At 40.0% G+C, this 27,644-nt stretch overlaps 1 protein-coding gene across 1 annotated transcript; it reads right to left on the reverse strand.

Annotated features, from left to right (window-relative positions):
- Window positions 1-2,557: 2,557 nt before the first annotated feature.
- Window positions 2,558-27,251, reverse strand: TXLNG (taxilin gamma). The gene is made up of 10 exons (XM_005484323.3): window positions 27,090-27,251; window positions 17,678-17,990; window positions 16,922-17,013; window positions 13,582-13,752; window positions 12,627-12,821; window positions 11,115-11,234; window positions 10,047-10,121; window positions 7,441-7,533; window positions 6,818-6,913; window positions 2,558-5,817 (listed from the first exon to the last, which is right to left on the reverse strand). The coding sequence occupies exons 1-10, from the start codon at window positions 27,198-27,200 to the stop codon at window positions 5,497-5,499; spliced, it is 1,587 nt and encodes a 528-aa protein (XP_005484380.3). The 5' UTR covers window positions 27,201-27,251; the 3' UTR covers window positions 2,558-5,496.
- Window positions 27,252-27,644: the final 393 nt, after the last annotated feature.

Below are 27,644 nucleotides of genomic sequence, written 5' to 3' on the forward strand. Positions count from 1 at the left end.
ATTTTGGAAGACTGATATCTATACAACAACAAACGCAAGAGTGTGTGTACATTCTTCATTTTGCCTCAGTGTGGCAAAAGTAAGTTTGAGGTTTTCCTTTACTGTCTAGGAAGAACGGTATTTGCTTTTATTGTAAAATGCAAGACCCTTGAGAGCCTTAACAGGTAATTTTTGCTATGTAGCCACACAGTTTATGCCATTATCCATAGTATACTTTATTGTCTTCCATGTGTATGTGATGCCTCTTCAGCACTGAAGCAGCTGAAGAAAGCCATGTAAACTCTCAACAGGAAACAAGTATTTAAGTCAAACACCCAGTGTTTGATCTGCTGCTTTATGGCCACTGAGATGGTTGGTGGGGTAGAGTCCTCATAATTCTTTCAACATCAACTTTTGTCTTGTGAATTTCAAACCCAAAGCTTTCCCCAGTTTAAGCAGAATCAAACATGGATAACAGAATGTTTTGAGAGTTCAACTATGCTTCCCCTTTAAAAGGCAATGGATAAAACATCAACAGTGCATAAAATCCATATTTTGGAGAAAAGGGTTAGGAAAAGAGTAAGTAACCACCCAGCAGGAAACAGCAGATACACAAAGCCAGCAAAAGCTTTGATGAAAAGGATTTATAAAACAGGCAGCATGACCAAGATCAAATGCTTTTATATGAATACAGGCATAAAGGTTAGAAACCAACCAAACAACTCCAACAGATTACATGGATTAAATAGCAGTATCATCATGGACTTGGCAGAACTGAGGTAGTTATTTTGATGCTTAACACCAGGACATAAATTGGGTAGAGGTGATACTGAACTACATCAATATGGACTATTTGTCACATGGCTGTATTCAGATACATTTTAAAAATGAGTGACTTAAATTCATTTTCTCAGCTTGAAATATCAGGAGATATAACAGAGTATTTAAATTTACAAAGGCTCTAAGAGGTTATTTTCTTGAAGAAGAGCAGTGTCCTTGGCATAGTCTGGAATTACACAAAGGCCTGCTTCAAGTGTCCCAGTCCATGAGACAAGTACAGCCCAGATCCCTGTTTGAACAAGAAATCCAAAACAACATGCAGCCCCAAAGCTAAACATAACAGTTCTAAAGGAAATTAAAATAAAGTCTTCAGGCACCACAGTATTCTTAAATTACTTAAAAGTTCAGGCTTGATGGGTGCCAGAGTCAGCAAGGTCTGTAAAAGTAGCACAGTTAGATGAGGCTGAGTTAGGCTGTAAGAAGGAAATACAGCCTTTCTTCAAGAAATAGCTAAACAAGAAGGGTGGAATTATCAAAATTTAAATGTAAAACTTAACCCCCAACCAAACCAGAAAGGAACAAAAAGTATCTGTAAGGAGTAACTTTGTAAAGGTCTAAAGCCAAGTATCTCTGCTACATCAAACACAGGTGCCTGAAGGGCTCAGAATGCAGCTGGTGAAAAAGCTTCTCCCCTCAGACCCACTTTTCACTAGACAAGTACAGCTCAAATGTGTGTGCATATGTCTGCATGGGCATTAGCAGGAGAGACTTAGCACTTGACTGAAAAAAGGAAAGAGCCAAAATCACCAGCTATTAACTGCAACCAAATTTCCCTCTAGCTTGCAAATCTGACCAGTTTTTGTAAGGAGCTTAGGAAGACTGGGAAGATCCAAGGAAATAAATAATACCAGATTTGACCTCTGTACCAGCATGCACTGGAAGAAAGGAGGGGGAGAGGTGTTTACACAGCAGCAGAGGCAGCACCTTTGAGGAGACTGAGATACAAAGGAATACTTTGAAGTGCAAGGAGAACAACTAAGACCAGACAGTGTGGTTAGATTTCAAAATACTTGGCACACCTCTAGAAAAGGCTCAGGGCTAGGACCCATGCTGCTCACTTCTTATACAATGGTATTGGCAAACAAGTTAAATGTTTTTAGATTAATAAAATTAATGCTATCTGCAAAGAGTCAGAGAGCACAGAGTATGGTACTGTAGAGCAATTCCAAATGCTACTTAGAAAAAATAGACACAAAGGAAAACTGAACTCAAAACCAGCTCCAAAACAAAACCCAGTTTAGGGAAGTTGCAAAATGTTAGAGTATATACCAAAATAGCAAACAGAACACTTTTCAGTATTAGGAAACTGGGAGGGAGTGTACATTAGGAACAAATGACCCCACAGAGTACAACAATGTGAAGCACTTGATGAACGTAATAGGAAACCTTATTTTTTAGCATAAATCCCCACATTTTTTACAGTGCATCCAACTGAACTACGATGGGTAAAGTTTTGGAGAGAGAAGGCATGAGCAGAATTTGAAGCAGGTAGGGGGAGGTTCAGCCAGGGCTCCTGCCCTTCACGGTCCAAGTGACCCTCACCTTAAGACACTCCAGGGGAGGTGAGCAGAGCGCAGCACCCACTCAGCCCCTCCCAGGGCAGCTCCTCCAACAATATGCTTGAAATCAAATGTCACATCTTTTCGTTTTCACTCTTGACTTTCCAAATAAATACAGTTTCAGCAGATTCAGTTACAAGACATGAGTATGATGTTAAAGAAAAACTCAGAGTCCAATATATTAAGCATACTTATTTACTTAATCTATACAGAATTGAGTAGATAAAATTTCAGATTCACATTAGTGAAAAATCTCTACAAAATGTTTTTGAAAAGCAAAACAAAGACTGCCTGTTCATTTATCACTTTTCCTCATGAAAGCAGACATGGGTTGTAAAAATAAAGCAGTGTGTTTAGCACAAACTAGATTTCTGCATCACTTTTTTCACAGTTATTTCCATCTACAGTCCAAAGAGGTAGATTTTCTGCAACACCTGAGAATTGAACTGTAACATAACCAGGTGTAATGAAAGGAAGGACAAAACAATACAGATACAGCCCTAACTTACGTGTGTGTGTATACACGTACTTGGGTCTTGAATCACATACAATTCAGCTTTTTGCAGCTTAATCATGGTGAAACTGTCCATCAGGCCCCAGTTCTGACAATTAGACACACTCACCAGGCTACATCAGTTCACATCCAGGTTAAATGGTTTGTAGTAGTGGGAGAAAGGCAGTAATAGAAATTTACTTAAAAACCCTACTGGAGCCCCTTTGGCTGCAGCCTGGCAGTGCAATAGCCTGCAATATGGCAGATCAGAGACAGTGCTGAGCTTATCCCTAACATCAGTCTGTATTTTTAAAACAACACTTTTTAATCAATGTATGAAACTTTGCTGACTGTTTTCAGGAAGCAAAATACAGTTTGCCTTGGCCAGATAAGTTGCCATGATAAGGGTATGTTGAGGGTAGAAAATAGAGAAAATATCCCCATTCTAAAAGCCTTTCAATTGGGGCATTCAGCTTCATTTACATATTTAGCCAGCGTCAAAGATACTTGTATTGCTGTTGCATACATCTGTCGTGTCTCTAAAAGCCCTTTAATTTATTCCTGCAGCAGGGTCCAAAAACTCACTCTTGCCTCCATGTAAAACAAGCACTACAGAAAGAATTGTTCAGAATACAAATGTCCAAATAACAAATTGTAAAAACTGAAAACTGCATGTCCTACCTTGCCAAGGGTATGATGCACCAGATACAAAGTTTTTTGCTTTTCCTCAGGAAAATTACATCACACTTAGTGTTAGCTGAAAACCAGTTCTCACAACACCTGTTTTCTCAAGCTTGATTCTATAAAGCAAGTAATTTGAACAGCAAATCTGAAATATTTCTTTCCAGTTATTCTTACGCCATATGGTTTGCATGATCAGCATTTCAAAGCTCTGAATCAAACCTGACTGCTCACTGCTACCTTCTTTTCATTCCTGCATTGTGCTTGGACCACAAACACCAAACCCACACAATCTAGGATGGCCAGCTTCCCATTTGCTCTATTTCAGAAATGTAGGTTTTGCACAGTTCCTTTTAGTGGTATGAGCTAAAACACATGTATTAGGCCTTACAGAACCTTTCTCTCTGAGACAGCTAAGATATTTCAACATACATTACTACAGGAAAAGGACTGGGAGCTCAGTGCAGCCTGAACATTCAAGTAATTTAGCCACTGAACTGCCAAGGGCTATGGGGGTAGGAAGCTCATTGAGATGTGCTTGACTGAGAAATCCCCTCCCAAGTAAGTGCAAAAAACTTTTAAGTACCAGAAAAGGCTACACATGTTCATGTTTCTTAAAATGACAGCAACCAAAACTAGAAAGTAAATGCATGGGAACTAAAGTTAGGGGTAGCATGTAGTTAGATCACATTGCCTTGCCAAAAAATGAGTGTTGGTCCTCGTTCCTTGCAAGAAAAGAAGTCACAATGTGGATATCAAATTTTCTAGGAAAATACACTATGGTTTAAGGTTAACAAGGGGGCTGTGCTTGTGGTATGTTAGTGTGAGAATGTGAAGTACCATCTTTACCAGATAACCTGCCTGGGAAGGCACTCAGCCAACTGGTGCAGCTTTGAGGTTGAACGTGCAGGAAATTCCACGTTGTTCTTCAGGAGACATATCTGAATCTTCATGTTCAATCATAACCAGTACAGCCTTAACTAACATTTAAATACATTGCATACCTGGCTATTACAGGAAGTCTATATGCCAGACTCCTGTCTTCCACACCTCCAGCAGGAAGTGTCTCGTTTTCCAGCTCTTCAGATAATCCAGAGGTTTGCTCAGACACGAATGGACTTCTCTAGTCAGGATAACCATGTGGTGGACACACTGCAGCTAAGAGGGAAGAATGTGACCAAGACCTGTGGCTCCACAGCTGCAAAATCCCACTTGGTAGCATCACTGTACATTTTCCCACATATTTATATTTAACATGTTCACAGGTAGGTCAAATAGTCCAAACTAACCTTTACAACACAGCCCTGAGACATCTGCAAAAAGCTGTACACCCTGTTTCACCAGCTGCAAGTTAATGTATTTCAAAGTTGTTTCTTCATACCACAAAGTACATAAAACCCTTTAAACATACTTTTAACTATATTCTGGACCTTTGCTTTTTCATTCATATATATGAAAATGTATATAGGGGGAAAGTTGACTTTTTTACTGGCCATTAGACATCCTCATGTAGATAAATTTACTGGAAAATTGATAATCTTTAGTATATTGAGTGGCAAATCAATGAACAAAACTAGAGTGCTGTTCTTTAAAACAAAAGAGTGACCTGCTGTCACCATTTTCCCCAAACAATATCAGGTCTGTACACAGTCTTCCATGACAGTGATTTGTGTTGTGGGGAGGAAACGCACATGCATCCTTTTATGGAAAAATATTTTCTTCTAAAAAATGAGGCAGATGTGCAACACAGTTGTGGAAAATTTATAGTTTAAGCTATTTAAAGCTGCTATGCAGCTTCCTGTACCACATAAGTCCAGTAGTTCTAAGAAAATACAGATATGGTAGAAAAAGTAAGAAAATTTTCACCACAAAACCAAATAGTTACCACCAACAGAGAAAGTTATACACAAAATATATCTCTCAATACAGTGTTTACACTTCATTTTAGTCTACAGATTCAGCGCCAGGAACAGGACTTGTTGAGACAGTCTTTTCTGAGCTACTTCCTGCACGTGATTCCGCATCGGGTTGGATTCCTGGTTCCGTGTCAATGGGAGTTCCCAGCTCCTCATGGGAATTGAGGGTGCAGGACTGCAACACCTGCACTGCCAGATCCACATCTGCTTCTCTAAGAGAAACCTGCTCCTTGAGCACTTCCACCTTCTCATTCAGCTCGTTCCTTTCCGTCTGAAGCGCCCTGCAGAGCTTCTCCAAACGCTCCAGTTTTATTTGAAAGCCTTTGTATTCTTTATCTCTTACTGTTTTCTGAAGGACAAAGGAAATAAAAACTCTGTGATACAACCATTTTCCCCCTTAAATTAATTAAAAGAATCACCACTATTTAATCCTGAATATTAAGTCTTAATTAATCCAGCAGGCCAAATTCCAGCTGAACTAGAACCAATTTGTTCAGAATACTTCACTTAGCCAGGAGCTGGAGTGGCAATGGATGCCTTTCAAAACAAGCACGGGGAAATAAATAACCACTTAATGCTAGCTACAAGAAAGGGCTGGGCATCAACCAGGACCCTGATATGAACTCCCATAACACTGTCAACTACAACCCAAATAGTGGCAAGTGTAGGGAGGAGAAGGGCACAGAAATAAGAAATCCACAATCCATCTGCAGAATCCAGGCCAGAATGCACCACACTTGGGGCTCTCCTAACTAGCTCCTTATAAGAAGGGAGTGAAAGATAAACAGCACTAGAGCAGATCCTACTCAACCAAGCACTGTTTGCCAAGGCCAGACCTCACATACGTGAACCAGGCCCTGGACAGAGCAGGCACAGCTGCACTGTGCAGCTCCTGCCAGCCTGAAAGTCAGTAATGGCCTTTTGGGACCTCAAAAGCAGCCGCAATGCAAGAAAGCAAGCAATGAATCTGTTGCAGGGGGCTTACTCCCTTCATGTCAGTCTTGTGCATTCAAACAGATTTCTATCACAGCATTGGCTGAACTTTGCTCAGCATATTGAAATGCAGTCAATTCCTTCAGCTTGTATGATTTCATACACATCTCATCAATTAAACAGTAAGTAATAACCAAGCTCAGTTTCTTCTTGTGCCATCAGCTTAGATTTACATAGCAGCCTTTCATCTTCCATGCCTGAGGAGGACAATAACTCACATAACATGAAACATAATGCAGACAGTCCAAGAAGAGGCTGCAGTGTATTACTTCCAGTTCTCTAAAACTGAAAAACTGCTGCAAGTTCCTAGGGCTCAAGCTCCGGCTGAACTACACTGCTGCTTAAAAGATGGTTACCTCTTCAGCCATTTGCAGAAGAGCCTTGTTGTTGTTTTCCCATTTTGTACGCCACAAAATGGTTTCCTTTTCCAGTTTCTTAATCTTCTTTGTCATCTACAAAAGATAAAAAAATGATTTAATTTTGTGGCTTGTGCTGCAACATAGGTGGTTTTACATGACTAATTAGACAACTTTGTATTACTTTCCAAGTCCAGTTTGAACAAGTTATTTTGGGAAAGTGTTTCTGCACAGAATCAACCCCACAACTACAGATTCTGCATTCAAAGAAAACAATATTGAGTCTAAAATTAAACAGACTATCAACTTTCAAGTACAAGTAATAAAAACCTTCAGGAAAACAAGTTTTAAAACATAAGCACAGCCAAAGAGAATGAGAACCAATACTCGGTAGAACACTGAAATTCCAATTTAAGTATTACTTAAGTATGTTAAAATACAGAAAAAAATTACATTACATTTCTCTTCCATAATTCTTATACCCTATCTTATGATCCACATTAAATTGTCAAAATACTCTTTATATTTTCAGAAGGCCAATGCTTATAAAATCTAAAACACAACCCACTAACAGCATGCATTTCTATATTACTTTTTATGAAACTAGGTAATCCTATAAATACCTTCTCCATTTCTTGCCTGAAAGTTGTAAAGAGCTCATTACTTTTTGCCATGGTGGTCTGGAATTCTTCAAACTTATCCATGTAAAGAGAAAGCTATTGGAAAAAAGGCAGGCACATTAATCTGAACAGTGTATACAAATACAAAAATATGTAGGTACGTGGCAAAATGAAACTAGAAATGGTAAAACGTTAACTTCCTTATATTTTTTTAAACTATGCTACAATTTCCACTTGAGGAACACGCAGACCTGCTATTCAAATTATATGTGAAGTAGAGTTCTGTGTTTGTAGAACAGCAATATATTCTGAAGTAAAAAGAATATTGTGTTTATTAAAGTGCTGGAAGACATCACAGTTCATCACTACCTCGTTTTTACTTCCCCACTGGAAAAAAAAATTCTGTGGACATATACAAATATAGGAAATTCAGCAGCTGGTTGGTGGAATTAAAACTTAGGCATTACCTACCTTTCCACCGTAACCAGCCAAAGCTAATAACCAAGGCTGGGACAAAATAAACAGGACAGATTTCAGAAATCAAAATACTCATTCACAACCAATGTAATCTGCCCAGTGAACAAAAATCAAAGAAAGTGAATATCGAAAAGAAATTCACAGAACAGTGAAGAGAATGACACCTTTAAAAGTCAAGAGCATTAACATTCAATTACAGAAAATTTTCTTGCCCTGCACCACAAGGTAAATCACCAAGAAAAAACTGCAAAATCTGTTTAATAACACAGTTTTTAAAAAATTATTCCTAATCAGTGTGTGATTTAATGTTTTAGGAATACATTTCAGAATAACTTCTTTCTCTCAGTAAAGAGTAGTAGGTTCTCTTAATTCTTACACTGGGGGTTGCAGGACAATACAGTTAAGAGCATAGAAATATTGTGGTTTGCTCTATTAGTAAAGGGAATTTCATAACAGGAATTAGCATAGCTTGTCAGCAGTACATTATGACTCTTTGCCATTATTGTCACTGAACGTTCTAGCTCATCTTATTCTACAAAAAAATCTGTTGTCCCCAAGAAACCACTAACTATACCCATTGTAACTATTAAAAATAACAAAAGAGGCAGTTAGATTTTAAATAAAGGGTAACCAACTTGGAAAAAAATAATAGAAGACTAAGCCTGGTAAATAACCTACTTGGAAGTATCTGGATATTCCTGTGGAGATGTGTATATTACATCTAACCTACACACACACACACACTTTAAACCTAACTCCTGGAAAGGCTAGAAAAGAATTGGGTACAGTATGTGTGAAAAAAGGGCATGGAATAGCTTTCAAAGACACTGTCATGGTTTAAATCCGGCAGACAACTTGGGCACCACACAGCTGCCCATTCATCCCCACTACCTACCACAGTGGGATGGGGAGGAGAATCAAAACTGTAGTTTGAGGTAAGAACAGTTTAGTAATTGAAAAAAGGTAAAACACAATAATAGTAGATTATGATGACAATTATAGAATACAAAAGTGATGCACACCACAGCTGCTCACCACCTACTGCCCAACGCTAGATCCCATTCCCAAGCACACATCAGCCTGCATGATGTTTTCTGGTCTGGAACATCCCTTTGAACTTTTGGCCATGGTTACCTGTCCCAGATGTGCTCCCAGTTTTTTGGGTTTTTTTGTGTACCTCCTCATTAGCAGAGCATGAGACATAAAATAGCCCTTGACTTAAAGTAATCACAATTTAGCAACAGCCAAAACATCTGTGTGCTATCAATGTTAGAGTGAATCTGAAACACAGAATAGAGACACATTTACTCTAGTCCAGCTGAAACCAGGACAGAGACTTCACATAAAACCCCAAATGAAGCAGTAACAGCCACACAGTGAAGAGAATAGCTACTGCTTCCCACTGCTCTGTGTTGGCTGGAACTGCCATTTCCCTGTGCCTCGTGCTGAGCTCACGAGCAGTCAATGACTGAAGGTGATCCAAAGCACAAAACCAGAGCATTTCTCCTCTCTCAGAGGGGATTTTGCTGCAGCATTTACATTACAATAAGAAAAATAATTTGAAGACAGCAGGGACTGTGGACAGAGATAGTCAGGTTATTAAATTGAATAACTACAGGGATAAACAGGACATTGCTTGCTCCAATCCTCCACAACAGGTGGTGATGGAAATAGTAAGAAACAGATTCTAAACTCTGCCTGAGGAAAAGCCCCCACACAACTCTTTACAGTCACAAAAGAACAGTATTTTCAGAGAAGTCACACTTTCCTAAACTTTTCTTCTTAATCTTTCCTACATTCCAATCTTTGTAGTATTAACACTATTAATTCAGAGGAGCACTAACTCCAGAAATTCAATGTTGAGCACCTTCCAGGAACAGTACTTCCCAGATGTATTAAACAGCAAGTACAAAACATCAGTTCTTTACAATTTATGTTTCAAGCTTCACTACGGAAGTGTTACCTACTGGAAATTAAATTTAAAACTTATTAAAAAAAATAAAAAGTACTCTTCACAAGCATCTGAATATTAAGTTTTTTCAGATGTTGCTTGATGTTCACTACAGTCAAAAATCTCTTGGTATTTTCTTTCTGGAACTGCTACTGAAGATCTCTCCATTAAAAAAAGGTACCTGCTGCTTCAGCTGAGCTTCCTGCTGCTTCATCTGTTCACATTTGTGTCTGGATTCTGTAGCTTCTTTTATCAGCTAAAAAACAATGCAGAAAGCCATATAATGAAAAAAAAGTACTCCCAAAAATGGCTTAATTCAATCTATGATTAAAAATGAACAAACAATATCACCACCTAAGGGCTATTCAACCACATTTTCTCACACAGGCTTTATTACTACACTGCATTTTCATATATACAATTTAAAACATGTGATGTCACGCACAGAATTTTATTGAAACATTTCTCTAACTGGCAACATGATGCAATATTTCTATTTCTCTAGCAAGTTTGAACTGCTAAATTATGAATAGGTAATTAACAAACTGCATGTAATTTGTAACTGATTTGTAGCCTAATTTATTTTCCACCGTCATTTCTCCAGTCACCATATTATCTTTGAAGACTAGTTCAAACCAATTTTACTTCAACTTGACACCATTTTGTAGGTTCATGTTTGAGGAGATTTTCACCAGCTAATGACTTAGAAATTATGTTCCAATAAACCAGAAGAACCCAACACTAGATGGTCATTTTAAGATTATACAGAAAAAAACAAGGCTTTTTTTTCTAGCAGTTACAGATTCATAGGAAGAGAACTTCTCAGAAGACTGCAAGTATATTGCTGATTATCAACATACAAATAAAATATCAACACATTCTGGGGGGCAAACAGTGCACAAAAAAAGTGCTTTATTCTGTATTTGTTATCTCTTATAGCATAACACCAGAGGTTATAATTCTTAACTGCAGAAAGTACCTTTGGGGTTTCACAGTATGTTCCCCAATCTAAGAGAAACTTAAATTAAATTTAGCGTATTTGCTGAGAAAATGCAAACAAGTAACATTATTTGGCTGTTAGCATGGATACCAATAATCTAAGCATCACATACAAAACTTAAATCTCAAATGTCCTTGTTGAAATCTACCCTAACTTTCAAAAGATGGTCCTCTCAATTTGTTTTATTTGCTTTAAATCAGGAAAAGTCTGGTTTGATGGATTTTATTTCTCTTAACAGAGTTCACTTACAAACTCCCGTTCTCGCTGATGTTTTTCCTCTGCTTCTTTAATAAGTTGGGTAGTTTGCTGAAGTTTGGCATCCACAAGTTGCTGCTGCAGTTCCTTATGTTTGAACACTTGATCAATATGCTAAAGGGAAAAAGAAAACCATAATAGCCAAACATAGTCTGCTGGTCAATGAAGGCAATGTACTGTCTGGGGAGATGCACACTGTTTAAAAGTTTCATGCAAAAGACAAAGTGGTGAAAGATCATGTTTTACATGTCTTTTTTTTTTCCTCTTTATCTCCATAAACTGCAATTACCCTTTTTAGTCTTTCACGGACACCAGGTGTCTGTCTCATTAAGCTGGTACAATGCCATCAGTCACATCACACCAGACATGTCAAAAATCCTGTAAAAAGCAGTCTACATCCTTGCTTCTAAAGCTGGTTTATCTACCTCTAATCCTTATTGTGTTACTTCTAAAAGCTCTAGTTTTCATCATTACAAAAGCTCAAAATGAGCCAAGTTTGCAACAACAATTAATTTAGCTCATGAAATCCCACAAATCATTGCATTTTACATTCTTACTTCCATCCATAAAGTGGCACAAAGCAACTTCCTGTCTTTTCTACATATAGAAGGTAGATACAAATATTTCACAATTACAAAAGGTAGGGAATTACCTTACAGAGAGCTTTTTAACTAACTGATCCAGATCAAAAACAAAACCAAAAAATAATCTTTCAGAAACAGCAGAGAAATTATACTCCAAACCTCCTGTGCCAACTAAGAACCAGCCAACTAATCTTAGCTGTAGAACTCCATGCAGCTCAGCTCTTTCTTGGACAAGGAGAATTGGCTGTTTTCCATCACTGTAGCTTAGAGCAGCCAGCTCACAAACTGGTGCCAATTAAAGACAGCTCAGTTAGCCCTAGAGTAGAGACATTTCCATGACACCAGGCCAAATATGTTCTTAAAGCATGATAGCTTATTTCAACTCTGTGCCAACAAGAGCAGCTATGTACACAAAGCTTCCCCCGAAGACCTCAACCTTAATGAAATGGAAGAAATAAGACAGAATAACTCTTATATCCCTTTCCATTATAATTCTGAAGAATTTCAACCATTAATACATATTTATGTTGGAAGTAACCTTTGGAGGCCATTTAATCCACTCAGACTAGGGTCAACTTCAAAGCCTGATCAGGTTACTCACACCTTGCCCAGCTGAGCTCTGAATATGTCTAAAGGCAGAGGTTTGACAATCTCTGGACAACTTATTTCTATTTGATTACTTTCATTGTGAAAAACTTTCTCCAATGCATCTTGAACTCAGATAATCAAAACCAGTCAGGAAGGGCAGACAGAGAGCCAAACATCTAATAAATTTCTCTTGGAAGCGAAGTAAAAAGAATAATTACAAAACCTATATATAAAAATGGCTTAAAACATGAGGGGGTTTCCTCCCTTTTAAACAATTATCTGACCCTTACAATCAAGGAACTAATAAAATCCCATTACAAGTGTACTTAAGCACCTCTTCTCGCAGTGCATACTGTTCAATGAGTTTCTTCAGCTTTTCCCCCAGTTCAATATTTTCCTGACGGAGCTTGGCATTGTGTATATCATGTTGTTCCAGTTGAGCCTGAATTTCATTCAGGGTGATCTGGAAGTGTGCAGTTGCTTCTTTCCGTCTTTCTTCTTCTTCGCGCGCTTGTTGCATGTTTTCTTCCTTTTATGGATAAATATTAATAAAATATTTAAATATAAAATATTAAAAGTGTTCAGGTCAAACCATGCACTTTTTGAATCAGAAACAATGGTAATAATTCACTTCTGTACAGTTTCAATTTCTAGAGTGCTAGAACTAACATAAGCCACAATCATAATATGCCACGCTGAGTATCCATGTGAAGCGTGTGGACAAAAGAATCTAGAAATTGCAAAACTTCTAGAGACTTTTGTCTCTACAACATTACTCAAAGGCTGGTACATTAAGATGCTAAGTACCTTTGCAAGTGTCAGCTTTATCCACTTTATACACACATAAGTAACAACCAGCACTGATACTATAATGCAATTTTCTACAGCAATCACAGATTCTTATTTTGGCTCTCTTCCATTTCACTGCCATCGATTATATTCTGACAGAATTAAGCTTTTTGGTTACTCTGCCAATTCATGCTGCTATTATTTTACTTGTGCAATTTTTTCCCAGCAGTTATCAGCACTGCTCCCAGCAACAAATATGACAAGATCAAATACTGCAAGTAATAAGAATTGGTTAGCGGGGGGAAAGGAACATAGCAAGTTAACTATCCCTGTATTCCTTACCTTAAAATCAGCTATGCTTACACTACATGCCACTCATCTACACATACAGGTAACAAAGTGACAAGGAAAAAAAGCAGCAGTCCTGATTTTAAGCAGTGATCTGTAAGATTTCCATCACCAGCATTATATAAATATATAATTTATATAAATAAACTAACCTTCAAAGTTTTGTTATGACGCTGAAGCTCCCGACAGAGAGATTCCAGTTTGCTACGTGCCAAAATGGCCTTGCTATGCTCACTCTGCAAGTGGACCTTCTCCTTCACAACTTGTGCTTGCTTCTTCTGCAGGATCTTCATTTGCTTTTGAACATTTCGGCTCTCCTCCAACTATAGTTAGAGAGTAAATTTGTTAATAAACATAGGTGAAACATCTTTATGCATCTAGATGAGGACACTGAAGAAACTTTTGAACATTTTGGATGAAAGCAAGGAAATGAAATTTCATTAAAACCCCAAGTTGATCTTAAAGAGAAACTGCCATCATCCATCCAGACAATTCCAATATATAGGGACAGAAAATAAAAATTTACAAATTCCATTTGCCAATTAACATCTGCCTTTGAGGAACAGGCGGCATGTACCTCTTGTTGACTATGAGCTATCAGCCTGCTTTTATCTGCAGGATTAAGAACAGCCCTCTGAAAGGAAGATGTAGCAGATACAATTAAAAGCCAACTGAGACTAGCTTTTCAACAAGTCACAACTTTTCCCACTCTTATCTTGAAAGTACACACAACTGTTTATCCAACGGGTCTTGTTTTTGCTATCAAAAAGAAAACCACAGAACTGTGTAGAGCTCCTTGTCAGCAGGAGCTCCTACCAAGGGAAGCAGTAATTGATGCAAGTTTGTAGAATTCTGCAGTATTTCAGAAAAGAACAGACAAAACTAGCAGCCCTGACAAATCAAGTCAGTAACTATTACAACTATATAGTCCATATGTAGAGATCTGCAGTCTCAACCCTTTGAAGCAATTTTTTTTCCTATTTCCTTTAGGCTGTTTACACATGTAAACTCTATACATATTTAAAAATCTATTATATGAATATCCAGTGAAGAGAATTTTCTTGCATTAATATCTCAGAGAGATATTCCATTATATCTGATTTTTGGCCTCCTTGAGAAACCATATTATTTAGGGGCTGTTTCTTTGCAAAGAAGGCTACAATGTTAAGTGTTACATTGCTCCTTATTAGACAGTGCCTCAGCCTTGGGACACCATAGGAAAAGAGGGTTGGCAATGAGGAATATCACATGACAGAAGACTAATACAATCTGGTTTTCTAAAAGAGCTCAAAATACTGCTGAAGCACAAAAGAAAGAGTAAAGTTAAGGACCTCCATGACAACAGTAAATTAAATGTGTATTTAATGGAGTTTAGGGAAATGGAATGTTAAGGGCGTACTTTCATATCTAAATACAAAAAGCCCTTTTCCTGCATGGCCAGAAAACACTACTTCAAGTGGTTGTGCTGTCTACACACCTATGAAACTTCAGACCTGTAAAAGTGTGCCAGTGTGAGATGTATCACCAAGGATGCAAGCCTTCCTGCATCACAGGCTGATCTCCTGATACATTCCAAATTATGGAAAAAAAATTGTGGAAGATCTTTTGCCAGGAGAGAGGCATTCCTACCTTCATTGTACAGTCCTTTTCATGAGACACCACTGAAAAACCTGACAGTGAGCTTTAAAGATGATGAATCTTTAAAAAAAGAAAAAAAGCATTGTAGGTGCACTGTCATAAACAGTTCAAACCTCTGCTGGCATTAAAGCTGATACCTATGCCAGTGGTTCTCCATCACTATCATGAAGAAAAGAATGCATCTTAAAAGGAACACAATCAGATCCAACCTAAACATTCTAAGTGGAACAGAGGCATCCCTCAAACTCATTTAGCTGAAACAGAGCTACTCTTACACCCAGACAAGCCCTCACCCAGCTCCTCCGTCATTCTGAGCATAGTGAGGAAAGCAGGTGGTTTTCTAGGATGGCAACTGGGAATGCTTACTCTGCCTACAGTCTACTGATCTGCTCCTGGGAGGGCAAAAACCTTAAAGAGGACACATCTCATCTGACTACCAAGCCTCTTGAAGGAGATTACAATTTACCTGGTCCAGCTGCTCCCTAGTTTTGAGATCTTTCCAGTAATAATAAAACTCAAACTGAAACAGGGCAGGCTCTTTTCTTTCTTCAGAACTGAGGGATTCATACTGGCCTAGCTCCTCATGCCGGCCCTCACCACCACTGTGAGGTGACACATGAGCTGTTTGCTTAAATAGAAAAGGCATCACATGCACAAGCAATTGCTCATAAGGAACAACTAACCTACTGCATTCTTCTCTCACAATACTGAAGCTCATTTTTAGGTGGGTTCCCCATCCTTGAGTTACAATTCAGAACTATTTTTGTTTCTCATTTAAATAAAAGTGACTTCTTAGAGACGCTGTTGGTTTTAAAGGAAATGCATTCACATGAACCAAGAGCATGTGAGAGAGAGCAAGGAAAACAAAGCAAAAATGTAACAGACCTCCCTGGAGGACTCAGGATTTCTATAACAGAACTAATCTAAGTCTCTTCTGAAGTAATCAATATGCCTCTGTGAGTAAAAAGACCACCTGCTAGATCATCCTCAAAGTTTTGGAGACACTATAAATCTCATAGGACAAAAAATTCTTACAGAAGAGTAATGCCATGTTGGGCAGCCATTATGTAATTTTCAGAAATATCTGACAGCTACAGAGAGAAAACTTAGTCTTTTGTAATCTCTTTAGTTGGCATTCATTTTATAACTACAAATATGGTGGGAAAACATACAGACACAAGATTTCCAGTCTTTCCATTCCTGTCTGTCCCTGTCTAAAGAAAAATGAGTCAAGCGATGCTACCTCTAGAAAAATTACGAAAAGTAAACTTATGAACCCTCCCAATTTTGTGATCAATTGTTTTAGAGAATTACCAGCTTGAGGTGGGAATGCACTTTATGAACTGCTTCTTTTTGGTTTGTTATTGAAGAAATGCAACCCTTTCTTTCTGTTCCTTCACATCATCAGAAAGCAAAATTAAATTAAACCTAGATCTTTCCAACATCTTACATTTTCCAAAAATCACTAAACAGTTAAATATAACTGAACATTCTCCCTCCCTCTCAAATCTCTGTGTGATAGTATGTTCTTTCCCTTTATCCTAAAATGATAAAAAACTAGTACAAAAGCATTATCAATTACTCCCAAAAGAACTCAACTTTTCTGTTAATCCTAGTATTATGCTTCAACACCAAGTTATCAAAACCTGTTTTTTCTTTGGATTTGGGCAGTCATGTAGAAGTGAAATGACTACAAGAAAGTCTGGCTGAAGCAATACTCAGTCAGCCTGAGTGTCTTTTTTACCAACACTGTAAAATACTCAAAATCATTAACTGTCCTTCATTAGTTGTTCTTGCATTCCATAGTTACTATTAACACATTAATAACTTCTGTTATCTTTACGAATTACTTACCAGATCAGCATATTTCTTGCACAAAGCTGCCAGCTTTTCTTCTGGAGTAGAAAGTGTGTTCAAGGCTTGCATTAATAATAACACTTCTTTTCCTATGAAATGGATGATAGACAATGTTACTGAGGAAGAAAAACCACATACCAGAAAAGCCTGATTTAAGTTGTTCCCTGGTTTGACAGCTGCATAATCCTAACAGATGACAAATGGGAAGTCATCACAAGATGTCATCAGCAAGAAGAAATTCATCTTGCCCTATTTGCCTTGCTATTCAACAACTAGGAGAGCAAAAATTATTTTAATATATAACACAAAAATATTTTTGTTTTAGAATTGCACAGATAATAAAAAATCTGAAAAAACGCAATCTAGAAGGTTAAGTATTGGCAGATACATTCTTAATAAGCATTTAGAATTTAATTATCAGCCGTGTTTGGCAGCACTGAACACTGCCATCCCAGATTTAAACCAGAAAGTTAAAAAAGTTGATTAGCAATTACCACATTATTATTAAAGTTCATGTAAAAATAGCACTGCCAGCTGAAGGAGTCTTACATATGCATTAAGAACTGTCTTTCCCAAGAAGAAGTGCACACACAGTTTCTCAAAATATCCTCTTACGGGTGACAAGTTTTTGGCTACAGAGTAAATTTGAGACAAGGAGCAAATCCATAGCTATTTTACAGAAATACTATAAATATTTTATAAATATTTTCTAAAAATACTATATTAAAAATCAGAACGCCAAAGAGAACACACCCAAGGTTTTCTCTTTGTGTTTTTCGCTCTCTGGATCTTGCTGCCCATCAGGTGGGTCAGTTCGGGCTTCTTCTCTGCCAGGAGTCTCCTCACGGCACTCTTGGGAGCAGCCCGTGGGCCCCGGGTGCTTTCTGCTCTTTGGGATGTACTCAGCCTCTTCCAAGCTGCCAGTGCTCTCCAGGCTGCAGCAATTGGGCTGGGGATACTGCAAGGCTGTATCAGACAGCTCAGGGCACCTGCTCTTCACCAGCTGATCCTGGTTATTCATTCCCATCTCTCCAGATCCAGCTTCTTCCATGGCACCACCAACCACCTTCAGAATGGAAAGAGGGAAATGGATGTGAACAGTTAAGCAAATGTGTTTAAAATGACAACTTCCACCCTTCTTTTCCATAGACAAATAAGAGTAAAATGCAAAACAGAAATCCTCATAAGAAGTCTAATGAATACATAAATAAATTGTTTCAATGGCACAGAGAAAGAGCTTGAACTACTTCAATCACAATGCCAAATGCGACTGTCAGCTCTTAACTGGAGAAGACTGGTTGTTACAACAAGAACGAGAAACAGGACCAGGGGCATTTCTGAAGTTGTAAAATTCAATTAAATGAAATTCACATCAATGAAATTATCCAAAAAGATGAATACTAACTGACTTCAGGCTTGGACTTCTACTGCCTATGATTTTTAAGAATATATTCTTTCTGCTCAATTAAACAGAACTTTCTCTCTTTAGATTTCCTAAAATGCTAAATGTTTAATCACTTAACCAAAAGGTTAACCACCACCAGTTGTTTTATAACACTGCTGTGACACTCATATTTTAGAGCAGTTCTCTATATAATACTGTGTAGTTTGTTAAGCCCCTCCAGACTTCTCTCTCAATCACCTGAACAACATTCTCAATTTCTAGAAACATTTCAGGCTGATGAGAATTGTAAGGATGTTTGGTTGGGTGTGATTTTGTTTTGTTCATTTGGTTACACGGCAGGGGCTGGGACTTAAGACAATACTTGAAAGTTGCATGGTTTTTTTCTGTCCATTTGCAATCCCAATATACAACATACATGGATAGTTAAAAGCACAATAAGCAGAGCTGAACTCATTGCCAAAGTAAAATTCATGTTGATTTATTTTCAGTGGACTGAACGTAAATTTCCTTAAAATCCCAAGGAATTGTAAAAACAGAGCTTGTTTATACACAGTTATGCTGTTAAAGCACAAATTAATATCAGATTACCTTGCATTTTCTTAATAAAAATGTGTTAATTCTTAAAGCCAGGGGTTTGCACTGGGTTTCATATTCTGCACAGGACTGTTTTCCCCTTCAAAAGGAATCAGCCAACATCAAAGGAATGCAGCCAACACTCATAATATATTGTGAGATGTATTTCAACTCCAAATTTGTTCAGCATGCTTGAAAAGGTTATTTAAAAATCATTAAAGAAATACATCTTTTTTTTTTAAATATTCATGCATAAAGCTTTGCTGTTCTCTATTCTTAAAGCAAGTCACTTTCTTCAGACCTTATCTCAAGGTACATTCATTCTTGAGGAGATGGACTTCACACAGTGTCTTTCTCAAAGGACAGTAAGCTTTTTAACTGCAAATAATCTCTACAGACTTTTGACTTTCCAAGGAAGATTCACTTTACAAGAGCAGAAACGATGCACATGCTTTATGGACAAACATAAATGCACTGCAGTTTGATTCTCTAACCATGGCAGACAACTTACTGATAAATACCTACAAAGGTCATGCAGTAATTGAACTGCTGGAACAAATAACCAATTACAACATTTTACACCTCTAAAATGTCATCTGTAAAATGCCAATTTTTTTTCCCCTTGGCTTGTCCTAAACTGTAGGTCTTCCAGGAAAGCCTTACTCCTCTAGGGTCAGTCAAATAAACATGAAAGAACAAGAAATGTGAAAACACAAGAATGTGAAAACAACACAGCTCTCTTCACCTCTCTGTGTGTACCAATGGCTGAAGCCATGGCACAGATGTTGTGTAAAAGCCAGGTTTCACACAGAAGCTGAAGACACTGTGTCATATTAAGCTGACAAGACAAGAAAGGTCAGATTCTTCTAACACAACATGATACTAAGAGTACCTGCAGTACCAAGAGAACAGCTGAAACTTGCAGGGTTTTTATTTGCATAGAACATGAACTTCTGATTCAGACACTTGTACCCAAGTAGTCTTGCAAAACATACAGAAAGTTTGCTTTAAACTCAAAGTTTCGGGTTTGGCACCCAAAACATGAAGCATTTCCAGACTTTGATATCCATAAAGAGACTTGGGAGGGTTTTCTTTGAAAGCAGAGCAGAAAATTGCCAGCAACTCCAACAGAAGGTGAGAAAGCCTGCCTGGCTGCAGTCACATACTGAAGAGCAGCAATGCCCAAGCTCCTCTGGCCTAGCACTAACGTTTGTGCAACTTGTTCTAACAGAGTTTACAGCCAAATCAGCTCCTCAGCCCAGTTCACTGCACAGCAATAGGCAATCCTGCCAACAGAAGGGGAAGCAGGATGATTGGAAAGAAGCCAAAGCACGAGAGCCTCTAAAAAATAAAAGCCAATGTAACTGCAGTCAGAGTACAAGAACTAAACACACAATACCTTATTCTCACCACAGGTACACACTTAACTCTGGCTACTGAAGGACCACATTTGTGTGAGTCTGTGACTGCTTCAAACCTAGTCAACTGAAAAAATCTCACAGGTTTTTATCAGAGAAACTTCTGTTGTTTCCAGTGAAAAAAAGAACAACTGCTAGCAGGGGCATACATGTGACCAGTAAGTCATGAAATGCCCATCTCTTTCTGAGCAAACCATCATAGTAACCTAAATGTCAATTCAGAGCTGGCAATTCACATGCATATTCTAAAGCATCTGGAACTTTCAGGAAGTGAACACCATCACCTCATTAATTCAGCAGAGCTTTTTGTTGAAGTCAAATTAGGTGTCAGTTCAATTTTTTACTGACAATAATAATTTCTAAACTCTGAGTATTCTCTATTCTTTGTCAAAAAAAGCCACAAGGACTTTTAGAATTTCAGACTCACTCTCCAAGGTCTAACAGAAAAGGCAGAAATAACCTAACAGAATACTCAAATGAAGAAAAATGTTTGCATACAAGTCCTGTACGTCTCCAACACATTTGAAAATTATAAAGATGGTGAAAATATACAGAACTTGTCAACCTTCTTTTGGTTTTCCAAACATGAACATGGAAAAAATCCAAATTACTGACAAGCAAATAAGCTCCCTGCAAAACCAAAGCTCAGTGTAGCAGCAGACAGGTTTTGTAAAAATATCCAGTTTTCTTAAGTACAATTACAAATTGTTGACCACAGACTAGAATACTGTACCAAAAAATGGTTCTACCAGCAGCTAGAACAATCTGACAGCATACACAGACAAAAAAAAAAACCCACACAAAAACCCCTTCCTTTTAAGTTAAAACTCAATCTATCTGTCAAGTTGTAGCCCATAAGTTTTAGCAAATCTGAGTAGTGGCACAACATACTAAAATTCTAACTTATTTAACCTAAATTAGAAAGTGTTTTCATTTTAAAAAACACAAGTCTGCTATTGCCTGACAGGGGCCACAAACAAATACCTAGATGATTTCCTGATTATGACTAACAAAGAATTTTCTACATTAGCTGTAACTTTAGATATTAACACCATTAGCCAGAAGTCTCAACACCCCTCTTACACCCAATGCTATTCTTAAAACACTTTAACTGCAGGTAGTTTCAGATTTGGTCTGTATCAAGCTTCAAGCTGGAGTATAGGAATATGAAACAACACTTTGAGAATGTGAAGTACTAACCCGTATTAATCACTGAACTTGTTCCCTCCTTACTGAGGCAATGGTGAGAACAACCCTAACTCTTACCTCTCATCTTTTCAAATGTGTGCTCATCAGACTAGTGAACTTCTCAGTTGAACATTCCAGCCAAAACAGAGCACTTCCCACAGCACATTGTATAATAGTGCTGATTCAGTACTGACTGAATAAAACCAAAACAAAACTACCCCAGCAAAGACCTTCTACTGAAATCACCATTACCTTTTCTAACTGCTACCATCCCCTCTCAGCTTCCAGCCATCCTCAACCACAGGTGGCTCCTGATCCGACAACCCAGACTATTATATGTCTAGAAAGATTTACAGAGGCAAAAAGACTATGTTGCACAGGTAACGTGCAAATTCGTAAGATCACAAACTTATCAAAACTCTAAGATATGTGCAACCTACCTAGCTGTGAAACCAGCTATTACAGGATGCTGACATTTCTGAATAACCATGTCATCTTGAAGCTGCTTAAGAGTTACAGGACAAACCACCTGAAGATGACTGTAGGAAAATTACTGGCAACGCTGCTCCTGCTCACCCCAGTTTTCAGTCAGTCTTCTGCTCTGCTCCTTCAACCTTGATCAAAAAAGATGCACATCAAGAAAACTCTACCTTATTTCATACCTAAAAGATCAGCAGACAAGACACATACCCCATATATGAAAATCACTACGATCACAAGAGCCTAAGCCAGCTTTTCTTCAAACAGCTCAGCTTCAGGAACATGCACTGCACATAAGGACAGAACAGACACTTGTCCTACAGAACTTGTCCTACCACCACGCCAAAATGTATCACAAACCCACTTATTTTTTTTGTTCTACACCTACACAAGTCTACAGCACACTATGCTACACATTATGCCTAAATATACTGTGCTACACTGTCAGTACCATGCTTACCTGCATTCCATATTCCTGTGCATACACATACACAATCTTTCCCTAAACCACCTGAAAATACTTCTCTGTACCTTTTAATAAAAAAACCCCCGATTAGTAACTGCATCATAATCAATTTTATCCTGAATGTTAGCTAATTATCCTAAGAAACATACGCACTAGCATTAATCTATGAAAACAACTCCTACATACCCCATAGTAGCAGTTGGACTGTGCTGTGAAAAGACTCTTCCACCCTTAGTCTGTAGAATAGCTAATACTTCAGGAAATACCCAGGAAGCTTTGGAACAAGCACACGTACATAAAACACATTTTCACAACTGTGATGACAACCTATGTAAATAAATATATAATCAATTCCTCAACATCAGACTCCAAAAGAGATAATCTGAATAACACTGTTCAGCTGACTACATTTCCAAACTTGCTTCACATCCAACTGGTCATAAAAGCCTTATACCCCTTATCCTGGCTGCAGTAAAAAAAAAAAAAAGCAGCAAAAAAGGTAAGTTGTATTTATCACAAATGTGTATGTTCATAACAAATATTAAGCTTCCTGCATCCCAGCAATTTACTTTTTCCTGTTAACACAGAAAAGCTTATTTTGAAAACATTTATGTGATACACTTATCCTCAAATTGATTTTTCAACAGTTATGTTAAATAAAGAATAATTTTATTTACAACTTCTGCATGAAAACCACCATTTTAGGACATCACAAAATTTGAGTTTGAATTTTATAGCAGGTGCATCTTCATCCACTGGTCTAGACACAATTATTCAGATGCTTCTGACCACAAGACTAGTTTATTGAGGTTATTTCTCTATGCAATACTTCTCTATACTGTGCTCACTGATCTGAATGATCACACAGTTCTAATTATACCTTTCTCAAACCTAATGGCCTCAGAGGTGGCTTCCCCACTGAATAAGGATCTCAGCTGTGAGATCTGAAAGTCATTTCAAACAAACACTTCATCACATTCTGTCATTACACTAAAAACTATGTTCTGGGCACTCATTCATCAACTTTCAAAACACTGGACAGAGGAGCCAGCAGCATTGCTCATCACTAGTTTCAAAGCACTGCAAGGTTAGAAGTCCCAACACAGCAGGACGACTATTAAGAAACACCTACTTCCTAAATTTGTATTTTACCTTCATAAAAGTCAAGACAGACTCTTTGTTAGCAGAATTCCACCATTAAGTTTCCTGGCCTTATAATTTAAGACCCGGTCTTCAATATTGGTTCAGAAACATTCTCACATGATCCCTGCTTCTAGCCCTCCCTTCTTCCTCTTACCCTTAACCACACTGGGTTTTTTTGCTCTTTCAGTGACCTCATGACACAGATGACATGCCTGTTTTTAAGAAAAGCTTTTAAATTCACCTCAAACACAAACAGGAAAAAACCCAACCATCTCTTTCCTCACTTAGCTGAAGGCACTAAAACCCCCACCCCAGGCCACAGTACCACCCCAAGGCCTTGGCCGTGACAAACAGCACCCAGGAAAAGCTCAGCTGGAGCTTATCAGAAACACTGTCTGCTCCCAGGAAATAGTGATGTCTAACAAGCTCATGGCTTTCGGCAAACATCCTTGAAAACCATTTTTTTTTACATGAATAACAACACAAGTGGAACAACATTTTTGTTACGGGGCTTTCAAGGGAAATTACCAATCCGAATTTGAACCAGGATGAAAAATTCTTACAACTGAAGCCCTCTCTCTTGAGACCCTTACAAACAGTGGACTTAGTGAGATCCCTCGAGCTCCCCTGGAGCATTTCCCCCTGAGGGGCAGCTCTCAGACCCAGCAACTCCCGTGTTTGCCATTCTTGGAGGAGCACTGCCAACTGCTGGTGATGGAGCCTGGGCTGATAGCACTCCTCAAGTCTCAGCTCTTTGTCCCTTGAGAACACAGAAAAGCACCAACCGTGAGTTCCCCAGATCTGAGGGGGATTTTTCACAGACAGACACCTGCTACACACTCTTCAAGTCTGTGTCTGTGCAGTGTAAATATATATTTGTAAATATATTTGCTATAGAAAACGTACTGTGAATGCTGCTCTCTGAGATCCTTAAGTGCTTCACATTTGTGAGTGAGTGAGGTCTGGGACTTAATGTTGTACTGATAGTAAATTCTACAGAATATTTTGTTAAATTGCTTAACTGGAGACATCGATTAATTGCTGTTACGTTCAAGTGCTTTTGTGCCTAAACTATCAGCCAAGCCTGGTGTCGGATCTCAAGATCTCAGTCCTGAGATGCTGAGCCTCCGAGACCAGCTTGGGGGTCTCGGGAGTCCTGGAATGTTGCCAGAAGTGTCTGGTAGCTGGACTTTAACCCTACACAGGAGACGACAAGGATGAGGGCTTCACCGGGTGAGTGGTGAAGGGATTAGTTAATTAGAGGGTGAGACACAAGGTTTAGGATTTATGTACAGGGGGGTTTAGAGGAGCAAGATGGAGGAATTGGGGTGTGTCCTGCCCTCCTTCTTCTTCCTCCTCTCCTCCATCTTCTTTGGCCACGGTGGCACTCTTGGATTGGTTATTACTGAGAGTGCACCCAGCAATGAGAATAGATGGTATTGGGGAAAAATGATAAATATTGTATACGTAACTAGGGGTATAAAGATACGTGGCGGTCCGTGGGACGGCACAGTGTGTGCCCATGGCTGACTGCTGAGCGGATCTTTGTTAGGCTGAAAGAACATCTTTTAGCTAAACAATTAATAAACATAAAACCAGAAAGAAGAACTGAAGCCTCTTCTCGTCCTTAAACACGCGTGGTGCCCCAAGGCCACCCTCAGGCCTTCCCAGGCCCCTCAAACAGCCGAGATAAACAGGACAGCCTGGGGCTAAATTTGGCAGGTGGGAATTCACTCTGAACCGTGTGACTCAACAGGAGGGTCCCCTTATTTCTTTTCATCCTTACCCTTTCCTATCCTTACCTTTTTCCCATCCCTGGCATCCATGATGATCATTTTGGCTGGTTTTGGTTTTAGATCAACTGATTTTATTGAATTTTTTTCACTGCATACTTAAACCACAGAGTGAACCTTGCCAAGCAACTCTGTCATGCTTTTGCTTTTATATAAAATCTACTTTTGCCAGAGATTCTTAAAACAACCTAAAAATTCATGACAAACACCTCCTATAACTCTAGCAAAAAAATTCACTGCAGGAACTCAAAGCTTACATGGAAGCTTTCAGGGCATTTACCCACAGGACAAAGTGCTGCACATCTAACAAGACCTTTTATAATATAAACATCTGAGACAGGTGCTAATTAAGAAAACATTTAATATAGTGTGAATCACTTCCACCAATGAGGCTTCACTTCCTCTTTACTATAAAGTTAATAGTTTTGTAGTCACCCACAGTATGATTCTGGAAAAAGCAGGGTAGACAGGTTCTGAATTCCCAATGCAAACAGGTCACAAGGAACCTAAAAATAATATCAAGGCAGGGGGAGGGAAATCTACAAGAGAATGTAGAATTTGCTTAACATTGCCTGCCATATTTCCCCTCTTTAAAATAATTACATTCCTTTCCACTGTATTTGAAAAAATATGGATCACAGGGATTTTTTTTAACATCATCATCATCTGCTTTCATAATAGACACCGAAGTTACTTACAAGTTACTTCTTAGTAAAGAACTGAAAAAACCACACTGCAGAGGACGGTGCTTTTCAGTGAAGAAAACTAGCTCCATCGCTTCCTAGACCTTTTTAACAGCAAAAATAAACCACCACTAAGAAGTCACTATTTCTGAGATGCTATCCTTTGTACCACGGAAAAAAGTTACCACTAAAAAGCCACTTGAATTTATGTAAGAGCACAGGATGAGACACTTCAGCAGCACACGAGATTAGCAAGGCAGCTCTGTCACATTAAACACCGAGCCGATATTACACGCAGCAGCTGAATTACAGCATATTTTAAGTCTTTGCCGTTGGGTGACCAGGCACAGGTATTTTAAGCTCTTCCCTACACTGATCTGCAACCAGAAATTATTGTAACATCACCGGGAACAGCCCTGCTCTCAGTGTGGTTTCGGCAGAAAACGAAAAAAGAAATAAAATGGCCTTATGGGGTTTTTTTTACTATTTCGGAGATTAAGAGAACGCTGCCGCCACCCCCGCGGGCAGAGCAGCCGTCCGCTCCCGCCGCGCACCCCGGCCGAGCCCAGAGGGTCCGGGGGGCAGCGGCGGGACACCGGGAGGCGGGGGGGGGGCATCCCTGCATCCCCTCCTGCCCCCGGCCCGCAGCTCCCGCCCCCCGCGCACCGGGCCCGCCACGTGCTGCCGCCCCCGGCGGCCCGCGCTCGGCAGGGACCGCCCCGCGCCGCCCGGGCAGCGCCGAGGGGCCGCTCCCGACCCCGCAGGGCGAGCGCGGCTCCCCGGGGGCCACGCCGGGAGCTCACGGCCGCCTGTGCCTCGGCGCGTCCGGCCTCGGGGGCAGCCCGAGATTCCGGCTCCGCGGAGCGGCGGAGGCGGCGCGGGCACTGCCCGCCCCTGCCCCGTGCGCCCGGGCCGGGCGGCCGCGTGGGGACGGGGCAGGCGGGGAACGCGAGCCGGCGGGGCGGGGAAGGTGGAGCTCCCTCCCGCCGGGCCCGACCAGGCCGCCGCCGCCTCACCTCGGGGCTGCCGCTCGGGGCCGCCGCCGCCACTGCTTGGTCTCCGCCGCCGCTGAGGCTCGAGCTCCGCTGGGTCGGTCCCGCCGCGCCGCCACCCCCGCGCGTCGCCATGATGTGACGGCAGCATCCAAACAAGTGCCGAGCGAGGGGCACCGGAAGTGCTCCCCGGGGGCCCGCCTCCCTGCCGGCCGCAGCCAATCGCCGCGCAGGTCCACGGCTCACGTGGGGGGGCTCGCGCCCTCCCTGCCGCGGGGCGTGCCGGGAGTTGTAGTCCGTCCGTCGAGGCGCGGGGACGCGGCATGGCCCCGGGCGGCCAGCGTCAGTGGCGGCCGGTCCCTTCGCTGGGGAACCCCGACTGCCTCGTCCCTGTTCCTGCCTCGGTCACGGCTTTGAAGTCGGGGCCAACTCAGCGGCGTGTCCGTGACGGGGCAGCGGGCGGGGCGGCCAGGATCAGCAGAATCAAAGAGTGCGTCAGGTTGGACGGGAGCACAGCGGGGCACCTGGTCCAACCTGCCCGAGCGGGGCATCTCAGAGCACTGCGGCTCTGGAATATGT

The sequence above is a fragment of the Zonotrichia albicollis genome, chromosome 2, assembly GCF_047830755.1.
Source record: "Zonotrichia albicollis isolate bZonAlb1 chromosome 2, bZonAlb1.hap1, whole genome shotgun sequence".
NCBI lineage: Eukaryota > Metazoa > Chordata > Aves > Passeriformes > Passerellidae > Zonotrichia > Zonotrichia albicollis.